Below are 18,447 nucleotides of genomic sequence, written 5' to 3'. Positions count from 1 at the left end.
CGAAAAGTTTTGAACTTTTTTTTTTTTTTTTTAAAGTTTTTCAAGTTTTTGAACTGAATAGCAAGTCAATGACACTGTTTTGCTGAATTATAAACTAAGGCTTTCACTAATTTTTGCTCATCCAGGATACTGTGATCTTCAGCCTTAATTTCAAACCCAAATGATATTCAAAACTGCTAGATGTGCTATTGCTATTATAGTGAAGAGACCAACACTACAGATGCCATTTAATGACAAATATTATTTAAGCACCAAGTTACTCTTCTTCTGAATGCAGCCCCTCAACATGCTGTAACTTTTGGTTAGCCCTGAAGTTCTCAGGCAGTTGGACTAGATCTTGAAGGTCCCGTCCAACAGAAGAATTCTATTATACAACTATAATCGGAAGCATTTACTCAAAAGATTTTTAGAAAGTATAGATTTGGCTAGGGAGATTTACACAGTAAAAATTACTGTGAATTACTGTGAATTTAAGATGAAGACCCACCAAAAACTTGCTCTTAGCTTTGAAATTTGCCTATTAAAAACTTTAGCTCTGAGAGCAGGCATAGCTGTTAAGAACGTTTAAAAACAATTTGGGTTTCATAGTAATATGCCAACCCTTTTGCCCTAAGAGTTGACTTTTAAATCTCCATTGTAAAGTTTTTAGCCATTACTCTAGCCACAAAGTATCACACAGATTTCTGATTTTGAACATGTGCTACCTTGTTACATACACTAGGTTTTATATACAGCCTACAGAATTCATTGGCACCACAGTATTTCAGAGGAAAGTAAAAAGTGACTTTTCCTATGAATTCCATAGGGACATTCCTACCTGTTACAACACAACAGTGAAGTCTATAAATACATGAACAGTTTAAGAACTGCAGCACCTACCTTGTTGCTTCTAAAAAAGCCTTCAGCTTTCAGCGTTTTGCTGGAAACATTCAGAAGACGCAAGTCATTGTAGCAACGTTCTAATACTACCCGCATTGTTTCAGCAGGCAGGTGTGTAGCCTAAAATAAGACATTCAGCGTAAAGTAATGTGCATTATTATAGATGTTCCAGTATTTGAAGATTAATCATATGGAAAGGGTAAGGTTTGTTTATTGACTTAAGACTTGCAAAGACCAAGGAGGGGTGTGTGTGTGGGAGGTGGAAATACATCCCAACATCCTGAACCTGTTCAGTCCCAGTTCCTTTCCTCCATCCTTTGACACATAGTAAGGGTTAGTTTTTCCATAGGATGAGAAGACTAAAATGGCTCAGAGAACTGGCGTAATGTGAGTGACTAGTAATAAAGGAATCAGTCCTAATCTTTAGGGTGTAAACCAAGTTTTGTGTACTGTTTGCTTAATAGTTAGCCAGTTTGAATTCAAAGACAGAAACTACATTTCATAATGAATATCATTAAGTTATACCCACCACCGAACAAATTTACACAGAACAGATATGTAAAATGGTTGCCTTTTTCCTGTTCAACGGAAGCAGCGTTGGACTAAGATTGATTCCATGGCCTACAACCATCTAAAAATAATTCTACATCTTAAGTAGCTGCTGGGATGAAGAGGAGGGCTTGCAGGGAGACTGTGAACAGCTTTAGATGTCAAATTTAATTACTGAAGCCAATAAGGAAAGTTGCACATTGTTTCAGTTATATGGTAACAATTCACTATTTCTGCTGCTGATTGCATGAATCAGGGAGGTGATTGAACTTACTAATCCAAATGAGTATCAACTTCACTCTTTAGCTCCTCCAAAAAGCAGATTATCTGGTAAATTAGTAAGAAACAGGGCCAGGCAGTGGCTAAGCTTGTGCAAAAGCCAGGGTAGAACTATGGGCAGAAGAAGCAGATTGCTCCTTTTGGCAGACAGGCTCAACTGTAACCAACCAAACCCTGTGACAGGATACACAGCATAAATGAGCTGTAAAGGGTGCAAAATTTAATTGTATACATATGACATTTTCAATCAGAATGATTGAAAATTCTGCAATAAAATTCCAAAACAATCGTAAATTACCTTTGAAATTAGCTGTTTGAATTCTGAAACGGTTTGATTCAAATATGCTCGTACACTTATTGGAGGAGCAACAGATTCAGCCTTTAGGTCGACTACGTGAACCTTTACCATGACCTCTGTAGGGAAGAGAAGAAAAACAAACCCACAGATGTATGAAGAAAATTCACAAGGCAAAGGAAACACATACAGTTGTCTGCTAAGGGGTTTCATTAAATACATACAAATAGTAAAGAATTTTAAAAGGTGTCCAATTTCAGAAGTTTAATTCTCAGATCAACTTTAATGCCAGAAGCAAAAGCGTTCCAAAGTTTGACACATTTTAGTTTACTTTAGACCAACTTCAGTAAGAAGTACAATAGCAACACAGCACAGTATGTGCTTTGAGTACTGTACTAAATTTTATGAAATCAAAGTTTTTCATCTCTCACATAACATAATGAAGTCCTACATTACACAAGCTTTATTTTCACACCACCACACGATATATAATTTTTGCCTATTTTTGTCTGTATGTAATTACATGACTTACCACCAGGTTTATAGCACTGGAAAATTTGGTCAGGTCTTCTTGTTTCCAACAGTAAGTCAAACATGTATGTTGATTTGACACCTCCAAGTAATAAACCCATTGGTGTATCCTCTTCTCCTTCGTACGATCGTTCCAAGTAGTCATGGAACTCATCATATTTGACAAGACGACAGCAATCTAAAGGGACAGCCTCTTCTAAATCCATTAGCTAAACAGACAAACAAAAAATAATGGCTTACTTGTGAACTTAGTTTTTCCTCAGTATGTGCACATCCAAGAATACTTTGAATCCATGAATCACAGAATCATCTAGGTTGGAAGAGACCTCAAGATCACCCAGTCCAACCTCTGACCTAACACTAACCAGCCCTCCACTAAACCATACCCCTAAGCTCTACATCTAAACGTCTTTTAAAGACCTCCAGGGATGGTGACTCCACCACTCCCCTGGGCAGCCCATTCCAATGCCTCACAACCCTTTCAGTAAAGAAGTTCTTCCTAACATCCAACCTAAACCTCCCCTGGCACAACCTTAGCCCATTCCCCCTCGTCCTGTCAGCAAGTTCAACTGTGTTTAGAACAAAACATGTACATATACAGTATGTTACATACACGTGACTTTAATTATATACACAGAAACTTGCATGAAAATCCAAAGAGGGAAATGTAAAAACAGGCTCCAGAAGTATCAGTTATACCAAAGAGCATCTTAGAGGGCTGATGAAGTCATGTGCACTAATTATCTTCCACTCAAAATCCTTGCCTGCACTCTGAGCCAAAGATGCATAAGGCAAAAACTAAAGAGTACAGGTAGGTAAGCAAAAATACATGCCTTCAACTTCTACCTCCTTGCGGAAGGCAAGAATTAAGTGACACTTTGGTGCTAACTGGTGCTACTGTATTAGCTATAGTGGAAGCTTCTTGAAATTTCTCTTATTACAAATCTAATGCAAAATTCTTAGGACAATACAAATGAACAGAATTCTCTCAACTCACTGAAGCTACAGAGAGTCTACCAGCAGCTCTTAATGTAATTTTACAATAAGGGTCATATTGTCTAACTCAAGTCAATAATTCCAACCCCTCTTCAAAAAGTGAAGACAAAACCCAAACCCACAAACACTGCCACAGCATTAAAAATTTAAAGACTGAAGATACAACAGCAGAAAACATGTGTGAAAATATTACATCTCACAATTTTACTATTTTGTTATGCATACCTTGTAAGCTATTTCCACAGCTTCCTTCAGTGTCCTGTCCTTATGAACCTCTAATTTGTTCTCCATCATTATTTGTTTTGTAGGATGCATACAGAACAATTTAATCTATGAAACAAAATACAGAAATTAGCTTTCAGCTGTAGGAGAGATTCCTTTCATCTAGTTATACAACTGCAGATAGGAAACATGAAAGGCACAGTAGGTAGCACTAATGTGCATGTGTATATATATATAAACATATACACATATTTTTGGCTACGTGTGTAGATATAATATTTAATATACATTAAATGTATTAATATACATAAATATATGTATATCCATATATATATATCTACAGAAGTATAACTTTTTGCAATCTGGGATATGATGCTGCAGCATACATATTAAAACACTCCCTCCAAAACAGAACGCACACAGGGACGATGAGTGTTAAATTCTGTTTTTACATAACACACTAAGTTATTTTACAGATGTAGAAAACCTAATAGTCAATTGATTCTTAGGAAAGCCAGCTGACAGACATGCTTGTATGTCTTAAGTGTCTTCTTCTGTTCTTATCTAATCTGTGGTCAAAAACATCTTTTCCCTCTTTCTGCCAAAGAATTAGTTTAAGTCAGTTTATGAAAATGTTCACAACACAAAGGGTTACAATATGAAAAGATCTAAGTATGAAATGCTTTACATAAAGCACTACATACTTCTGGGAATTTTGAATTTATTTATTTATTTATTTTTTGAAATTAAGTGATCCCAGGCCAGAGTTTTGTTTTGTTTTTTTTTTAAACACTAATTCATATTCACATGGGAAATAACTCAAAAATCTCTAATTACCTCTAGCAGGTTCCTCTACTCTGTAGAAGTTTCCAGTAGGTGTACATTTAATTTTAATACACATATATTTAACACAAAAAAGTCCTTGCACTGTAGTAAGAATTTATAGTTTTAGTAGAAACAATACATAGAAACGTATCGTTACTTTATTCAGCGGAAATTCTAACCTTGCAAGTGTTGCGCTCAATTTCCCGTTGCTTCTTTTCTTGTTCTTCCAATTCCCTCTCTTTCTGTACTAATTGTTTAATGTGGTCTGGATACTCATGTGCCTCAAGAAACTCTGTCAGGAATAAAAAAAGGAAAAATTTCCACTGTAGGGTAACATCTTAGGAATTATAGACACAATTAACTGTATTGGTTTCTTCCTTCTTCACCTAAACTTCCCACTCAACCATGTCCTGTTGCCTTTTTAATGATTTAAATGGAACTGAAGTCAGCCCTTTCCCTTGGGGATTATAAATCAGCTATAGCAGAAAATGCTATTGGCACAAGAAAGTTAATATTCCAGTATCAGTAAGGCAAGTTTTACTGTTGTAAAGAAATAGTCTAATAATTATGACTGCTCACAAGACTGCTTTTTTAATAAAGGTCTGTTGTAGAAAGTGAAAGAGCTTAAAATCAAAATATTATCTGTATTGTGATAAAATACAGCAGTTAATACAGCTCAGTGTACTTCATGATAATTTGTTACATAAAAGAACATGCAATACTTCACACTGAAAAAGAACAGTTGTCTCACAATACTGGTTCTATGCTTATCGCAACTTAGCAAACAAGTTTTCAAAATTAAAAAAAGGTTTTGGCATATACAAGAAATCTGAAATAATGAATTTAGTTTTTTCGTTTGCTTGTTAGGCAATTATCAGTCTCAAAATATATGGGAAAATCTATTTCCAAAGACTTAAAGATTTTCTTTACTGGTGTTAAAATCAGTTATATTTATTTTTAATCTTTACACAACTTTACACAAGTCACTCTTGTTCAGAATAAATATTGTTTCAATCATTTAAACACTGAAACAATTTTATTATTTTTCTTAATACTTACTATTTTATTAGTTGATATAGAGCTTTAACAGTATCCTCCTTGTGCTAAATCCACTTCAAACCTATAGAGAGTATCTACTTCAGATACTGCTACTTTAAATATATTTTTTAGAAGTCATCAAAATTGAGTTTAGGGGACACTTAGCTTTTTTTCCCTTCATACTTCCTCAAAGAAAATATCATGGTTCAACTTTATGGAGAAAACAGCGAAAGAGAAATATTCCTAACAACATGTCTTGTGAAATAGATTTCTGCAAAAAATAGACGTTGTTTGTGTTTATTATGATGCTGGCATGAAATGGCATATTTACTCCAAAAGATTTAAAAATATACTGATATAGAAGCAGTTACAGCTCTTGTTAGTTTTATTTTTTCAATAGATTCAGCTTAAGCTTTGATTTTTAGTTTGTATTAAAAAAAAGTCATTAAAACTAATTTAATTATCCTTGGACTTCTAAATTCTTTCCTTATTCTCGCTAGTAGTCACCCTCAGCATCATGGTTCAATTCAAAATTTTATTAAAAAATGAATGGAAACATAACCATTCATGTCCGCTTTAAAATATTTACAGCAGCAAGATAAGATAAGCAAAATGCTATTTTTAAGGATATTTTTTACTCCCTCCTCTACTGGACATAAAATTTTGCATATATGTGTATATATACACACACACACACACACATATATATGCACCAGTAGGTCATATGATCAATTCATCAAATGCTGGAATTCAACCTCAGCTCAAAACCAAAAGCTCTATTATACCAAGCTTTCACTTACAACTGCAACATTTAGGTATGCTCAGATTTTAAATGAGAAACGTGGATTTTTTTTTAAGGAAAAACATTTTTTAAAAACATCCACGAAAGACAATCAAATTCTGAAAAATTATGGTTATTAGTAGTATGAGCAACCTAGCCCTACGAAATTAATCTAACCCTATTAAATTCATTATCTTGAAATTAGGCCTCCAAAGAGATATTCCAGTTTTGAAACCAAATAGAGTTCTCATTTTCTGTTGGGACATACTTGAAAGAATAAACAGCCTGCCCACTATTATATGGGGTTAGTCATCCTCTAAAACTTGGTGTACTAAATTAGGGCATAAAAATAAGTGGCATAATTAAAAAAAAAATTAAATCAGTGGCATAAAAAACATGAAATCCCAAATCTGTTTTTCACTGTGTAGTTTATAGTATCTTCCCTTACCTCCTAACAAACAAAAAATAAGGTCTGGTTATAAAATGTTAACCTGTCATTATTACGTTCTCATTTAAAATTTAAAAATTTAAGAAGTTCTCATTATTGACTCATTTTAAAGTCAGTATTTTTATTCTATTATTAAGCAGGCACTAGTACAGCGTTACATTTGTAGTTTATGTCACCCAGCATATTTGTCTCTCAAATCCACAATATACAAAATACTAAAAAAAAAAACAAAAAAAAACAGTTTAGTTTGCGATGGCCTCCTAATGATCACAAGGGCTTGCTATTAAAAGAGTAATTAAAAGCTGTAGTAGAAGGCTCCCTAAATGAAAACTACTTTAACTTACCCTAAAAATACCGATACCACCATCCTCAAAAAAATTAGGGAGACACTATGTTAGTGTCTATTCCTGAAGTAGAATCTTATTAGTTAAGAACTGCAAAGCATACTCACTTGCGTTTCTTGCTGGATCCTTCAGTCTATATATTAGCATGTACGCATTTGTGGAGCTGGTAAAAAAAAAAAAGTTACCTGAATTTATCAGATAGAAGGACAACATTCATTTCAAAAGCTGGTTTGGTCCCCCTGTCCACCCCGTAAAGAACTATGCTGTATGTATCTTAGTAACATGCTAAGCAAAAATGATTTTCAAAAACACCACACTATTTTAATGATCTTCTATTCTATCCATTTTTATTTTTTAGCTAACATGTTAAGTACATGCATGTTGGTCAATCATTCGATTATGCTAAACACCAGAATTCAATATTGCAGTACTAACCTGGCAAAAGCACTGGAATAATAGCCTCTGCTTCCAGAAGATCCACCATATGTTTTCTTAATATCTTCCTGAGTTATCTAACAGAAAATCAGTTTATTATTATTAGAGAGGCTAGCAATAATCAATATGCATTTATTCTCATTAGAAAAAATGTCATTACTTATCAATAAAATATTAATCATTTTTTAAAAAAAGGTATTTCAGATCTGCTTATTTGCTGAGTGAAAAAAATCCAATTCAAAGTGACCCGCCTCTTTATTTTACTATGAATTTAACAGATCTACAAATACACTCCTCTAAACAAGGAAGTATTTTTAGCATATATAGGAAAGCTAAATTTTAAATCCAGCAGTGTGCATGTGAATAAAGGCTTCTTTATAAATCATCCCTCCCTCAGTATCAACATCTTATGGCATGTCATGAGAATTCACCATAAGGCCTGGTATGTTGGAGCCTATTTCTTACAAAGTTTCTCTTACAATAGAGGGAGAACTACACTTAAATTGTCATGGAAAGAATATCCTACGTTACACTTACAGAAAAAAACAAGGCAACACAAGGAAACTGAATAAACAGGAGAACAATCAAAGGTTGAAGACCAACTAACTGTTCCCCTTATATGGGGAATATTCCCCTTATAGGGTCTCAACTGAACCAGGTAGACTCAGCTGTAATACCATCCAGACACCTCTTATTACGTTCTGGTTTTACTGCATGATTTCTGACTGAAATAAATCATGGCTCAGACAAAAGGACTAAAATTAAATCTGACTTGCAACTACAAACCACACAGAAGGGGCTACACTGAAAACTGGTGTCACAGTGTAATTCACAACTAGTAAATGACATTGGCATGCTGATATACATTGCTACCTGCAAGTGGGAACTGTTCTTTGACTTACACCACAATGCTAAAATTTGGGGTGGAGGGGTGGGGGGTGTGAGGAAGAGAACTGAAAAGCCCCCAACCTCAAAAAGATAGAGGCTAAAATTTGTAACCAGCACTGACAGCGGATGGAAGCAGAACTGAAAGGGCAGGGAGAGAAAATTAAAGAAAGTAATTCTATCTAATACCTACCCTTCACTACAATGTACAAAAAAAACAGAAAATTTACAAATCATTTAAGATAATGAAACAACTGTTAAACACAAGTGAAAAATCATATGAAAAATACAAGCTCATTGGTTCATTTATGGGTACTTAAGATAACAAAATGGTTTCTACCTTGCTAACATGCTGGTCATTAAAACTGTACCATTGGTCATCACTAAATGATTTTATACAGGCATAGTAATGGCCACCAGCAGCACTTCCAGAATGAACCATAACAGAAAAGAGCTCATACAGTAGAGAATTCTGAGGAGAAAAGAAAAAGTTATGATAAAATATATTAAGAAAAGGTAACCAAATGATTTTACTAAAACAATTACATGAACCCAAGTATGTAAATAGTTATATATTAAAAAACAAATCTGTGTAACAGAAACACATTACTGCAATACAAACTTAAAATTTGAGCTACAATATGCTAAATACTATACAGGAGTATATAATAGAAATGAAGAGAAATTTCCCCTTTGTATAGCAGAGAGAGACAAGAAAGACCAAGTAACTTAAGTCATGGAAGCATGCTTTTCTTCCTGAGATACATTCCTTTTTTTCAAGAACCAGCTTAATGCATTAGTGTTATTTCTTTTCTGAACAAGCTCTGACTGTGAAGATATACAAGAACAGAAACATATACCAATTTCATTTCCATACCCAGGGGGAAATAGCAGAATAACACAACAGGATATGAACTTGCATTAAGCATTACTGAAAATAATCCTCAGGCTAAAAAACAAACCCTGAAAATGCATACTACATATGTTTAAAAAAAAAAATCAGTAACACCAAAGAGCAACCACCAAAACAATTCCCAGTGCCTTAAAAAAAAAAAAAAAAAGGCTATTCCTAAACCACAGAACAGTAAGTTTTACAGCAAGTACTCAGTTGAAGGATGAACATTTTCATTAGGATGGCAAGCAGACTCAGAACTATATTGGTTCATTCCAACTATACATGCATCTACTATGTTTTTGTAATTCTTAGAAATCGTTACTTTTTTTTTTTTACCATACTGCTATGTACTCCTTTTTGCCCCTTAACGTATAATGCAAAACAGTAACAGCTTTCAGTATTCACTCTTCATTAACTTCCCTCACAACACCCTGAACACGCTAAGAACCGTTTGCATCAATGAAAAGATAGGTATTAAAAGACATACCACATTGCTGTGTACACATTAAAAAATGCTGAACAACACTGACTCACATAGGTGTTACAAGAAATAAGTATTTTTAGATTACATAGAAGACATACTTTAAATTATACTGCCTCCATTAAGATACCTTAACCCAAGAAGTTGGCAAGGTAACTGTTAAGCCTGTTTTGTCTTGACAAGCAGCTAAACTTACTGTAGTTGGCCAAAGCTACTGTCAAAAGTAGGCCTTGACATTTGCATCAGATACATTACAATACTCTGTCCTTGTTCTAATCAAGCGACTATCAAGTAATTTTTTTTCAGCTAGTGGACAGTAGTCAGAACACTCAAAAAAACATCTCAAATAGTTTAAGGTAAATGTAAAGAGGAACAGATGTACAATTTAAAATCCAAGTCTTTCAGTATCAATGAAAATTAACTGTCATGGCCAATCAGCTTTCTAACAAATCAGAATAAAAATTACTGGCCAAATTTCCAATGTGTTCACTGAATGAGGGTACATGAGGTATCCATTGCATACATTAACATAAAACTTAAGATTCAAAGAATTTTCTACTGGCAAGAAAACTCAATTAAGTTTCTCTAAGACCTTCAGCAACTATGGCCCACAAAAATACGACTGCTAGCCTAGGCTGACTGGCAGCCTGATTTCTTTATATTAACTCTGGATGAGATTGTTTAACAGTTCCCTGGCCTCATCTGTATCATTTTGCAATCAGTTGCATGCTTTCCTTTGCCATTGTGTCAACTTTTGAAATTTGAATAAAAATGCAGACTTCTCTTTTGTAAATAATTATAAATATAAATAATTGTTACTTAACATTTGTGGTGGACTGACTCCTTTCAGCAACTAAGCAACCACCCAATCACTCTCTCCTCTCCCTGAATGGAATGTTGGAATTAACCAGAAGATCAGAAGTGAGAAAACTTGTCAGTGGAGATGAAGGGAGTTTAGTAAGCAAAGGAAAAGAAGCGATGCAAAGGCATTCACTCACCATCACGCAATCATCAGAAGATCACCAGCTTTAACTTACTGAGGATGACATTACATGGCATGGGATACAGCTCAGCATATTCTTCTCATCAGTTTGGGTTACCTTTCCCAGCTATGTGACCCTCCCAGCTTCTTGCCCACCTCTAGCCATATCATGGCAGGGGCAGAGCAAGAAAGCAAGTCTTGTCACTGCACAAGCACTATTCAACAAGAGCTAAAATACTGGTGTTTTCAGTTTTAGTAACAAATCCAAAATTTGGCATCATACAGGCTGCTGTGAAGTTAATTCCATACCAACCAGAACCAGAACATACCTTTTCACTTCCAACTTTAGAAATTCTTTCTGCTGCACTGTTGCTTTCAAGGCAGATTCCTTCATCGACCCCATCATCATTAGAAAAATCATTGCTCATCTGATCACTGTGACAACTGCCTTCATTTTCTGCTCCACTATCAGTGCAACTTTCAGTCTGAGGAGATTTCTTAAAAAAAGACAAACACTACTGTTATACAACATTTAAAGTTACATGGAACAAGAAATGAAAATATTTGCAAAATGGCAAGCTTATATCAGATACTAGCCTATTCCATTTATGAAGTTCATTCAAATACTTGTAGGTCTAATATCAGATAAGTCCTATTAAAACATACGCCGTTGATCAGAACTGATTTGACAGAAGTATTTTCATCCACAGTAAAAAGATGTCTTCCATTTTAACTCACTGGACAGGGTCAAGGTATTACAGTAAGAATGACTAGTGTTCTATTAATCATTAATGTTTTATGGACTAACTTCAGCATTTGAAGTTTCAAAATATTTTCATTATCACTTGTAAGCAAGACAGATTTAAACACAAATTTAAGTATGCTGCGTGCTGGATTTGCAGGATGTGGAAAAGCCTAGCAACTTGTGCTTTTAAGTTTCTTGTGAAGATAAGAAATCAGAAACAACTTCTTTATGGGAAGCATGGAAATCCTGTATCAATTAGAGAACATGCTTCCTTTTCAAAAAGGAAGGAAAATCCAGATATATATTGAAATTTCAAATTAAAACACTACCATAGCTAAAAGAAATTTTATGAAGATGAATGTTTAAATAGCTTTATTAGACTGACAGTTTGATTTCCTTAATAAGGAGCTTCAAGAAAGTTAAAGACTTTTCTCCAAAACTAAAAACTTTACCTCATCTTCGACATCAATGAAAATACTCATGTCTAACTCCTCTGGAAACGTCATACGATCATTGAGTTTAATTCTGTGCATAGTGGTATAATCAAAGTCAAATCTCTTCAGCTGTAATGTCAACAGATATGGAAAATGCAAGAACCGCAGGCCCTAAACAAAGTAAAGACAATTATTATGTTACTACCACTGTCAGGATCAGTATCTAGCAAAAATAGTTTTCCACAAATGATCTGGAAAGTGCTTACCTTCCTTGCATCACATTTCTTCTTACACCTCTCACAAAAATACTGATTGGGGCCATCAAGAATCTCAGGCTGAATGAAAGCATGCAGTGCTTCTTCCTAATAAGAAAAAGATGTTACCTGATTTTTTAAAAAACGTTTACGGTGTAGGTATAAATCAGAACGTATGTATGGTGATACAAACAAAAATTATTTCAGTCACTGAAAACTACAAAACTTGAATGACAGATTTTGATAGTTCCTTTAGACCCCTCAAAAACTGAATGAAGTATCATTACGTGACATTAGTGGTTTCACTGCTTACCACATATAGTAAGCTGTACTTTAAAAAATGTTATTAAAGCTCTTGAGAACTTCATTATTTTGGAGCTGTATAAATATCCATATGTTTTTCGATCATTTTATGAGAAACATAATATTCCTTAGGTTTTCTGACTTATATCTCTTCCAATTTTCTCCTAAGTAATCTTTACACCAAAGTTAGTTTTTATTAGGACATTTCTTAATGCAATTCCTATTCTAATACATTTCACAATCTTCTATTCTTATTACTCATAGTTTTCTCAACAAAATCAGTGATAAAACTTTTATGCTGTGCTGCTCCCCAAACTGTAAGACTCTACTTTTAGAGTAACTGTTACCTTCAAGAGGTAATTGCCAGGTAGTCTCAGAGCTACTGAATATTTCTAACATTCTTAACATACACACTTCAAAATGTATCATAGGGGATGAATCATTAGATTAGCATGTTTTCATTTAATCTTTCAGTTTAATCCTTTTTGTAGGTCACAGAATCAAGAGAACACTTCTAGGCTATCTCTAGTTTTTAATGTTTCAACACTTTGCTATGGCATCTTACTATGCTAACAGTTCAAACTAATTATCGTGAGGCATCGATAGGCACTTAGGATACAGTTTTCTCCATAAAGAGGCACTCTAATATAGCCAGTAGTTCCACAGATATCTTACTGCAAGCGTTTGTTTAAATGTGAACAGGTGGAGTAGAATCTTTATGAAATGCTACACAATGAATGAATAACCATTAGGTAAAACTTACTGGAAAAAACTATAAACAAATTTCCATCTCAGATTTTCAGAGTTCATCTAGTTTTTCCACGTCCAAAGAATAAACACAATTAAAAATATAAGACCTTGTTACCAACCTAAGTTAGATTTCTAAGACATATTTCCTTTTTTTAAGTCACCTATTTTCAAATTACTCTTAATAGTTGTAGTTTGGCAATGACACTACACTGAAAGCAAGTTCATGCAGTTTTCATCGTAATTCTACTTAAATCCATTCTTACACCCTCAGTAAAAAAGCTAACAAAAGATGATGAACACTCAAAACACTTAAAACAAATATATTTGCCACACCTCCAGACTACTGGAATTAACACTAGTTGTCTGGTGTTATAAAGCATTTCTGCTTCTTTCTAGTATCAATTTCAGCATGCCAGCTAATTTCTCAGTGCAACCACTCCTCTCAGCTGTTATCTGTCAATACTTTTATGACTTAGAGTAAAAAAAAAAAAAAAATTGTGTTTCTGTCTAATACTGTTAAATTCAGGCGTACCAGTATCAACAAAATCCATGTGAATTGCTGCTCCTGTTCACCCACATCTAATTAGAAGCTATATATTATGTCTGTATCTCTACCGACCTCCAGGAGACCACCTAAGGTTTTTTAAAGCATGCCCTCCAACTCTGCAGTTACTGAAAAATATTAAATCTTGAGATACATACGTACAAGATCTCAGTGCCTGAACAAGGTTATAGCTAAGCAGTTCTATTATATGACACGAACTTGGGGAATAAAGAATCAAAAAATCAAAATGCAAACCTTAAGAACATACTGAGTATTTTTAGAGTTGCTTCATATTAGGAAATAAAACATAACATTATCCTTCCAAGAAGTTCTTCAATGCTGCCATTTAAGAAGTAATACATGTATATTTATAGACAAATGCGACATCTCAGGTATCTACATTTTTCGGTAGTACACAATGTCGAACAGTGGGATAATACACTTTACGTGGCATTCTACAGATTAACCTTAAAGTTCATACATCGATTCTCTCTTGTAAGAAAGTAATGGAAAATCACTTACCTCTAACTAGAGTTCTTTGAAGGTAGTATCCTCCTTAGATCCCCTATCTTGGGTTGTGTCGCCTGCTGCAAGTTCCCTCAGGAGCTGACTAGCAAGGTCTAAAAAGTTTTATATTCCCTTCTATAAGCCCTATTAGCGCATGTGTGAAGTTTTTGATCTCTCACAAATACCCTTTTACCTACACCTACTAAATCACCATCTACGGATCAATGGAGGATACTACCTTCAGAGAATTCCATTTAGAAACAGGCGATCTTTCCCTTCTCCAAAAGCAAGTATCCTCCATATCTCCCCACTGCTGAAGACTACAAAACTAAAAATTACATCTGCTATAAATAAGACAAATGCAGGGGGGAGAATCAACTGAATATAATCAGAGTAGGAAGTTTTTTTTAAAAAAAAAGCTCAAAAATTGAATTATCAGTACAAATTGAAACCACGTAACTCAGTAACAAGTCTTAGAAGTATTTTCCTCACTGTAGAGTAAACCCAGTAATTGCTGATTTACAGGAGAAATGTCAAATGCTACCAAAAAGTAATCTGCATTTAAATTCTTGATTTTTCAAGCTTCCGTCATTTTTACAAATATACAAAGAACTTTATTTTTTTTTTTTTACAGCATTCTGCTATATACTTCTTCCTTCCCTAGTGAAGAAAATTTCAAGCTGAGACATGTACAATGTATTGTTAAATGCAGAATGCAATTATAAAGTAAGGTTTTCATTATTTTCTTTAATAAATCAGAAAAAACTCCACTGAATAAAAATTACAATAAAAACCTTGTTTTGGGAAATATTTGTAGAAACATGTTAAAATATGAAAAGGGAAGCAATCTATACAAAAGGTCACAATCACTGGAATTACAGCTCAAAACACGGCTTTGAATAGCTGGATATTTCTGGGTATGAAAAAAATTACTGCAGTCCTAAAAAGAATTCAAAAGATTTCACTAACATGAATTCTTTTGTGAGATAGATGTCCTTCGTATCTTTACTGCTACTCAAGATTAGTATTTAAAGCACTAAGTATCTTGAACCTACATTGCAGTTTAACCTAATTCTGATAGTTCTTTTCTTAACAGAATACTGTTAAGAACTACAGACTTGTGCTTAAAAAATGCTAACATGCTAAAAACAAAAGGCAAAAATAGTTTGTCTATAATAAATAACCTTGGTAAGCCAATTACGCAACAAGTGATTGTTTAAAACAACCTTTACCCAAAGGCTTCAATTCATTCTAACTCTTCCTCACAATTCCACCAATATTACAGATATTTTGAACCACAACAGTGGAATTTCAGTTTTTAATGAAATTCCTTTTCAGGGGCTAGGAAAAAATAAAAAGCTTTCTCAGATTTACTAATATATATGCTTGCCAACATCAGTAATGCTGGAGCAAAAGTGATCAAGAATATCAATATACAATAGGATTTTTTTTTTCATTATTAAATTTCTTGCTAAAAACATATGGTATTTCAGATGTGAACTTTAAAAAGCACAGCAACAACACTGCAAGTTAACTAAAAAATTCTAAGTCAATCTTCTCTTCCTCCACTAAGATTTTCAACAATGCTATTAAAATTTAGCAGCTTTCTCAATAAAGAGAACAACCCAAAGAAAACTTAGTGATTTCAAAAATATCTCAGGTCAATGATGAAAATTTTATCAGGAAGAAAATAATTGATTACTGAAGCCCTAAGGCAATAAAGTTGCATTTCCCCTCCCCTTATACATGCACCAGTAGGACTCATTGAAGGGTAAAAGAAAAAACAAAACAAAAAATAAACCAAAAAGCCAAAAAAAATCTTCTAGAACTTGCTAGCTGGTTCACTGCACAAAGACGAACACCCCAAGATGGAGTATCTAGGATGATACTTACCATGTAAAAAATTATACCACTGTCGCATTATGTATTCTATGTGTGTATGGATGCACTATTAGTCAGCATAATAGTACACACCACGCTAGCAAATGCCTGGTTGGAGCCATACGGGCGGATGACCAAAGGAATATCCAAGTAAGTGTCGATTCTCCATCCTTCATAGCCACATTCTAGACACCTTACATAGTCTTTCAGTTTGCCTTGATACAGCTGATTTATAAGATCGGCCTGCAATAGACAAATATTTAACAGTGCTTTAAACAAATGTAAAACAATGTTTCTTTAGCTTTACAACATTTTTTTTAAATTATTATTTTAAGTCTTAACTGCATAGCTATGAAGTTAGAATTGTCACTTCCTAGCAGGAAGCATCTCTTGATTCTCTCCCCTATTCCCCTACCCCACCACTGCAGAACACGCGTAAAAACAGCTTCTCAAAGCACTTCACATTAAGCTTCAAGGTATCCTTTATGGACACATCTTAAGAATGACTAAAAAACTATCAAAATTAAGTCTGTTTTTTAAAAAAGACGGCCTGATTGTGCAGACATTTTTAACACTGATATTACACTCTTTCCCTGCATCTCTGGAGGGAGGTGAAGAAAGATAGAGATATTTGCCAATCTACAAATATGGAAGCTGGCTGTATGACAACTTAGCTACTTATCAGAATGTAGAACGCGTTATGAATATACTGTCTTCTGTATTAGAAGAGAGGGCTTGAGCTGCAAGAGCCCACAATATAGCTAAAAAATACTGATAGCAAGGAAGTTATCACAAAAGGAGTTACATAAGCACTTTCAGTGCTTCAAATAAAGAATATCCAGAGTTCAGAATATTCCACTTTTAATTGGAGATGAAAATAGAAGTAACATGCAAAAATATGTTTTAGTAGCAGATACCATATAAACAAGAAAATTAGTAACTGCTGTAGACCACCAATAATCTTGTACTTAGAATTTAGAGTTCACATTTTCACAATCATCCTTAAAAAAACCACACCACTGAATGAGTGAAAGTTTTGATACAATTACCTGTTCTGTTTGCTTCCATTTCTGCTCCAAAGCATCAAACATGACTCTACAAAGCTCCTGTACATCATGTTGCTGCCATGCTGTTAGAAATTGAGTTTTATTTTAAAACAAGAGAAGTTATTTACCCAATACTAACTGTAGTCTCAGAATGCTTCCTAAAGCTATCAATTTGTTTTCAAGTCTCTTCCAACGTGTTTACAACATTAATCACTATTGGGACAGCATTCAATTCCACTAGCAGTTAGCTTTCAAATTAAATTAGGAAAAAAAAAAAACAGACAACCAAGTTGCTCAGTGTGTATAAACAAGAATTCTGTATATAACAATAAATATACAGAGTATATATACAAAGTATACAGAAGTGCTAACATGCACCATTCGAAATTATAAAATAAACTGATTCTGACTTATTTTATGGTGATTCTCCAGAATCCAATAATGTGTTTTCCCCTCACTCCCCATTAAGTGTAAGAACACGGGTTGCGTAATTACTCCATGGAAAATTAACCGGTTATGGAGAAAAATTATATTATGTGCAAGAGAGTTTGATTTTATGGAATCTTCAATATAATTTTCTACTTCACTGGAATGCATTCATTTGACACTCATGATTCAAAACAGATGCAAGTTTCTCCTGAAGAGATACTTTTTTTTTTTTTAAGAAACAGTTAACATTTATAACTGCAATGACAGCTTAATTACAAAACTAAGGTACTTTACTTTAATGACCTAAACCTCTCAGATATTTATTTAAAACAACAAAAAAAAACAAATCACAACCAAACAACAACTTAGGCCATTTTGCTTCCATCCAAAGTGAATTCTAATAATCATTTTTAATTATTTAGGTATTTTTCCCCATCAGCAGCAGTTTAGGCCCCTAAGAGGGGACTATTGAAGTAAATCACACAAGCTTAATAGCTGCATATTACCCTCACTGCTGTCCCATCCAAAACTCCGTGTAACATCTGTTGTTTCAATTGCTCTTTTTTTGCTGGTCTGCAGCAAAACAAACAGCCTTTGAAGCTGGTATGGGATACTTGTCACAGGATCCTCTTCAGATTCTTCAAATTCCCATCTATTCGCAACATTAGATATTTAACAATTAACAATGA

The 18,447-nt window shown here is 34.0% G+C and overlaps 1 protein-coding gene across 4 annotated transcripts in view; it reads right to left on the bottom strand.

Moving 5' to 3' along the window:
• USP47 (ubiquitin specific peptidase 47) overlaps nucleotides 1-18,447 on the bottom strand; it is a 51,874-nt gene that overhangs the window by 12,522 nt on the left and 20,905 nt on the right. For all 4 annotated transcript variants that reach the window (XM_027461215.3, XM_027461213.3, XM_072039437.1 and 1 more), the window contains 14 exons: nucleotides 18,265-18,410; nucleotides 17,333-17,412; nucleotides 16,377-16,526; nucleotides 12,311-12,406; nucleotides 12,063-12,215; nucleotides 11,195-11,362; nucleotides 8,848-8,979; nucleotides 7,623-7,699; nucleotides 7,295-7,350; nucleotides 4,756-4,868; nucleotides 3,755-3,859; nucleotides 2,535-2,742; nucleotides 2,006-2,121; nucleotides 880-999 (listed from right to left, as the gene is read on the bottom strand). In XM_027461215.3, the coding sequence (XP_027317016.1) occupies nucleotides 880-999; nucleotides 2,006-2,121; nucleotides 2,535-2,742; nucleotides 3,755-3,859; nucleotides 4,756-4,868; nucleotides 7,295-7,350; nucleotides 7,623-7,699; nucleotides 8,848-8,979; nucleotides 11,195-11,362; nucleotides 12,063-12,215; nucleotides 12,311-12,406; nucleotides 16,377-16,526; nucleotides 17,333-17,412; nucleotides 18,265-18,410 (1,720 nt within the window). The remainder of the gene's footprint in view (nucleotides 1-879; nucleotides 1,000-2,005; nucleotides 2,122-2,534; nucleotides 2,743-3,754; nucleotides 3,860-4,755; nucleotides 4,869-7,294; nucleotides 7,351-7,622; nucleotides 7,700-8,847; nucleotides 8,980-11,194; nucleotides 11,363-12,062; nucleotides 12,216-12,310; nucleotides 12,407-16,376; nucleotides 16,527-17,332; nucleotides 17,413-18,264; nucleotides 18,411-18,447) is intronic.

Source organism: Anas platyrhynchos, chromosome 5, assembly GCF_047663525.1.
Source record: "Anas platyrhynchos isolate ZD024472 breed Pekin duck chromosome 5, IASCAAS_PekinDuck_T2T, whole genome shotgun sequence".
NCBI lineage: Eukaryota > Metazoa > Chordata > Aves > Anseriformes > Anatidae > Anas > Anas platyrhynchos.
This window is presented reverse-complemented; position numbering and strand designations above follow the sequence as displayed.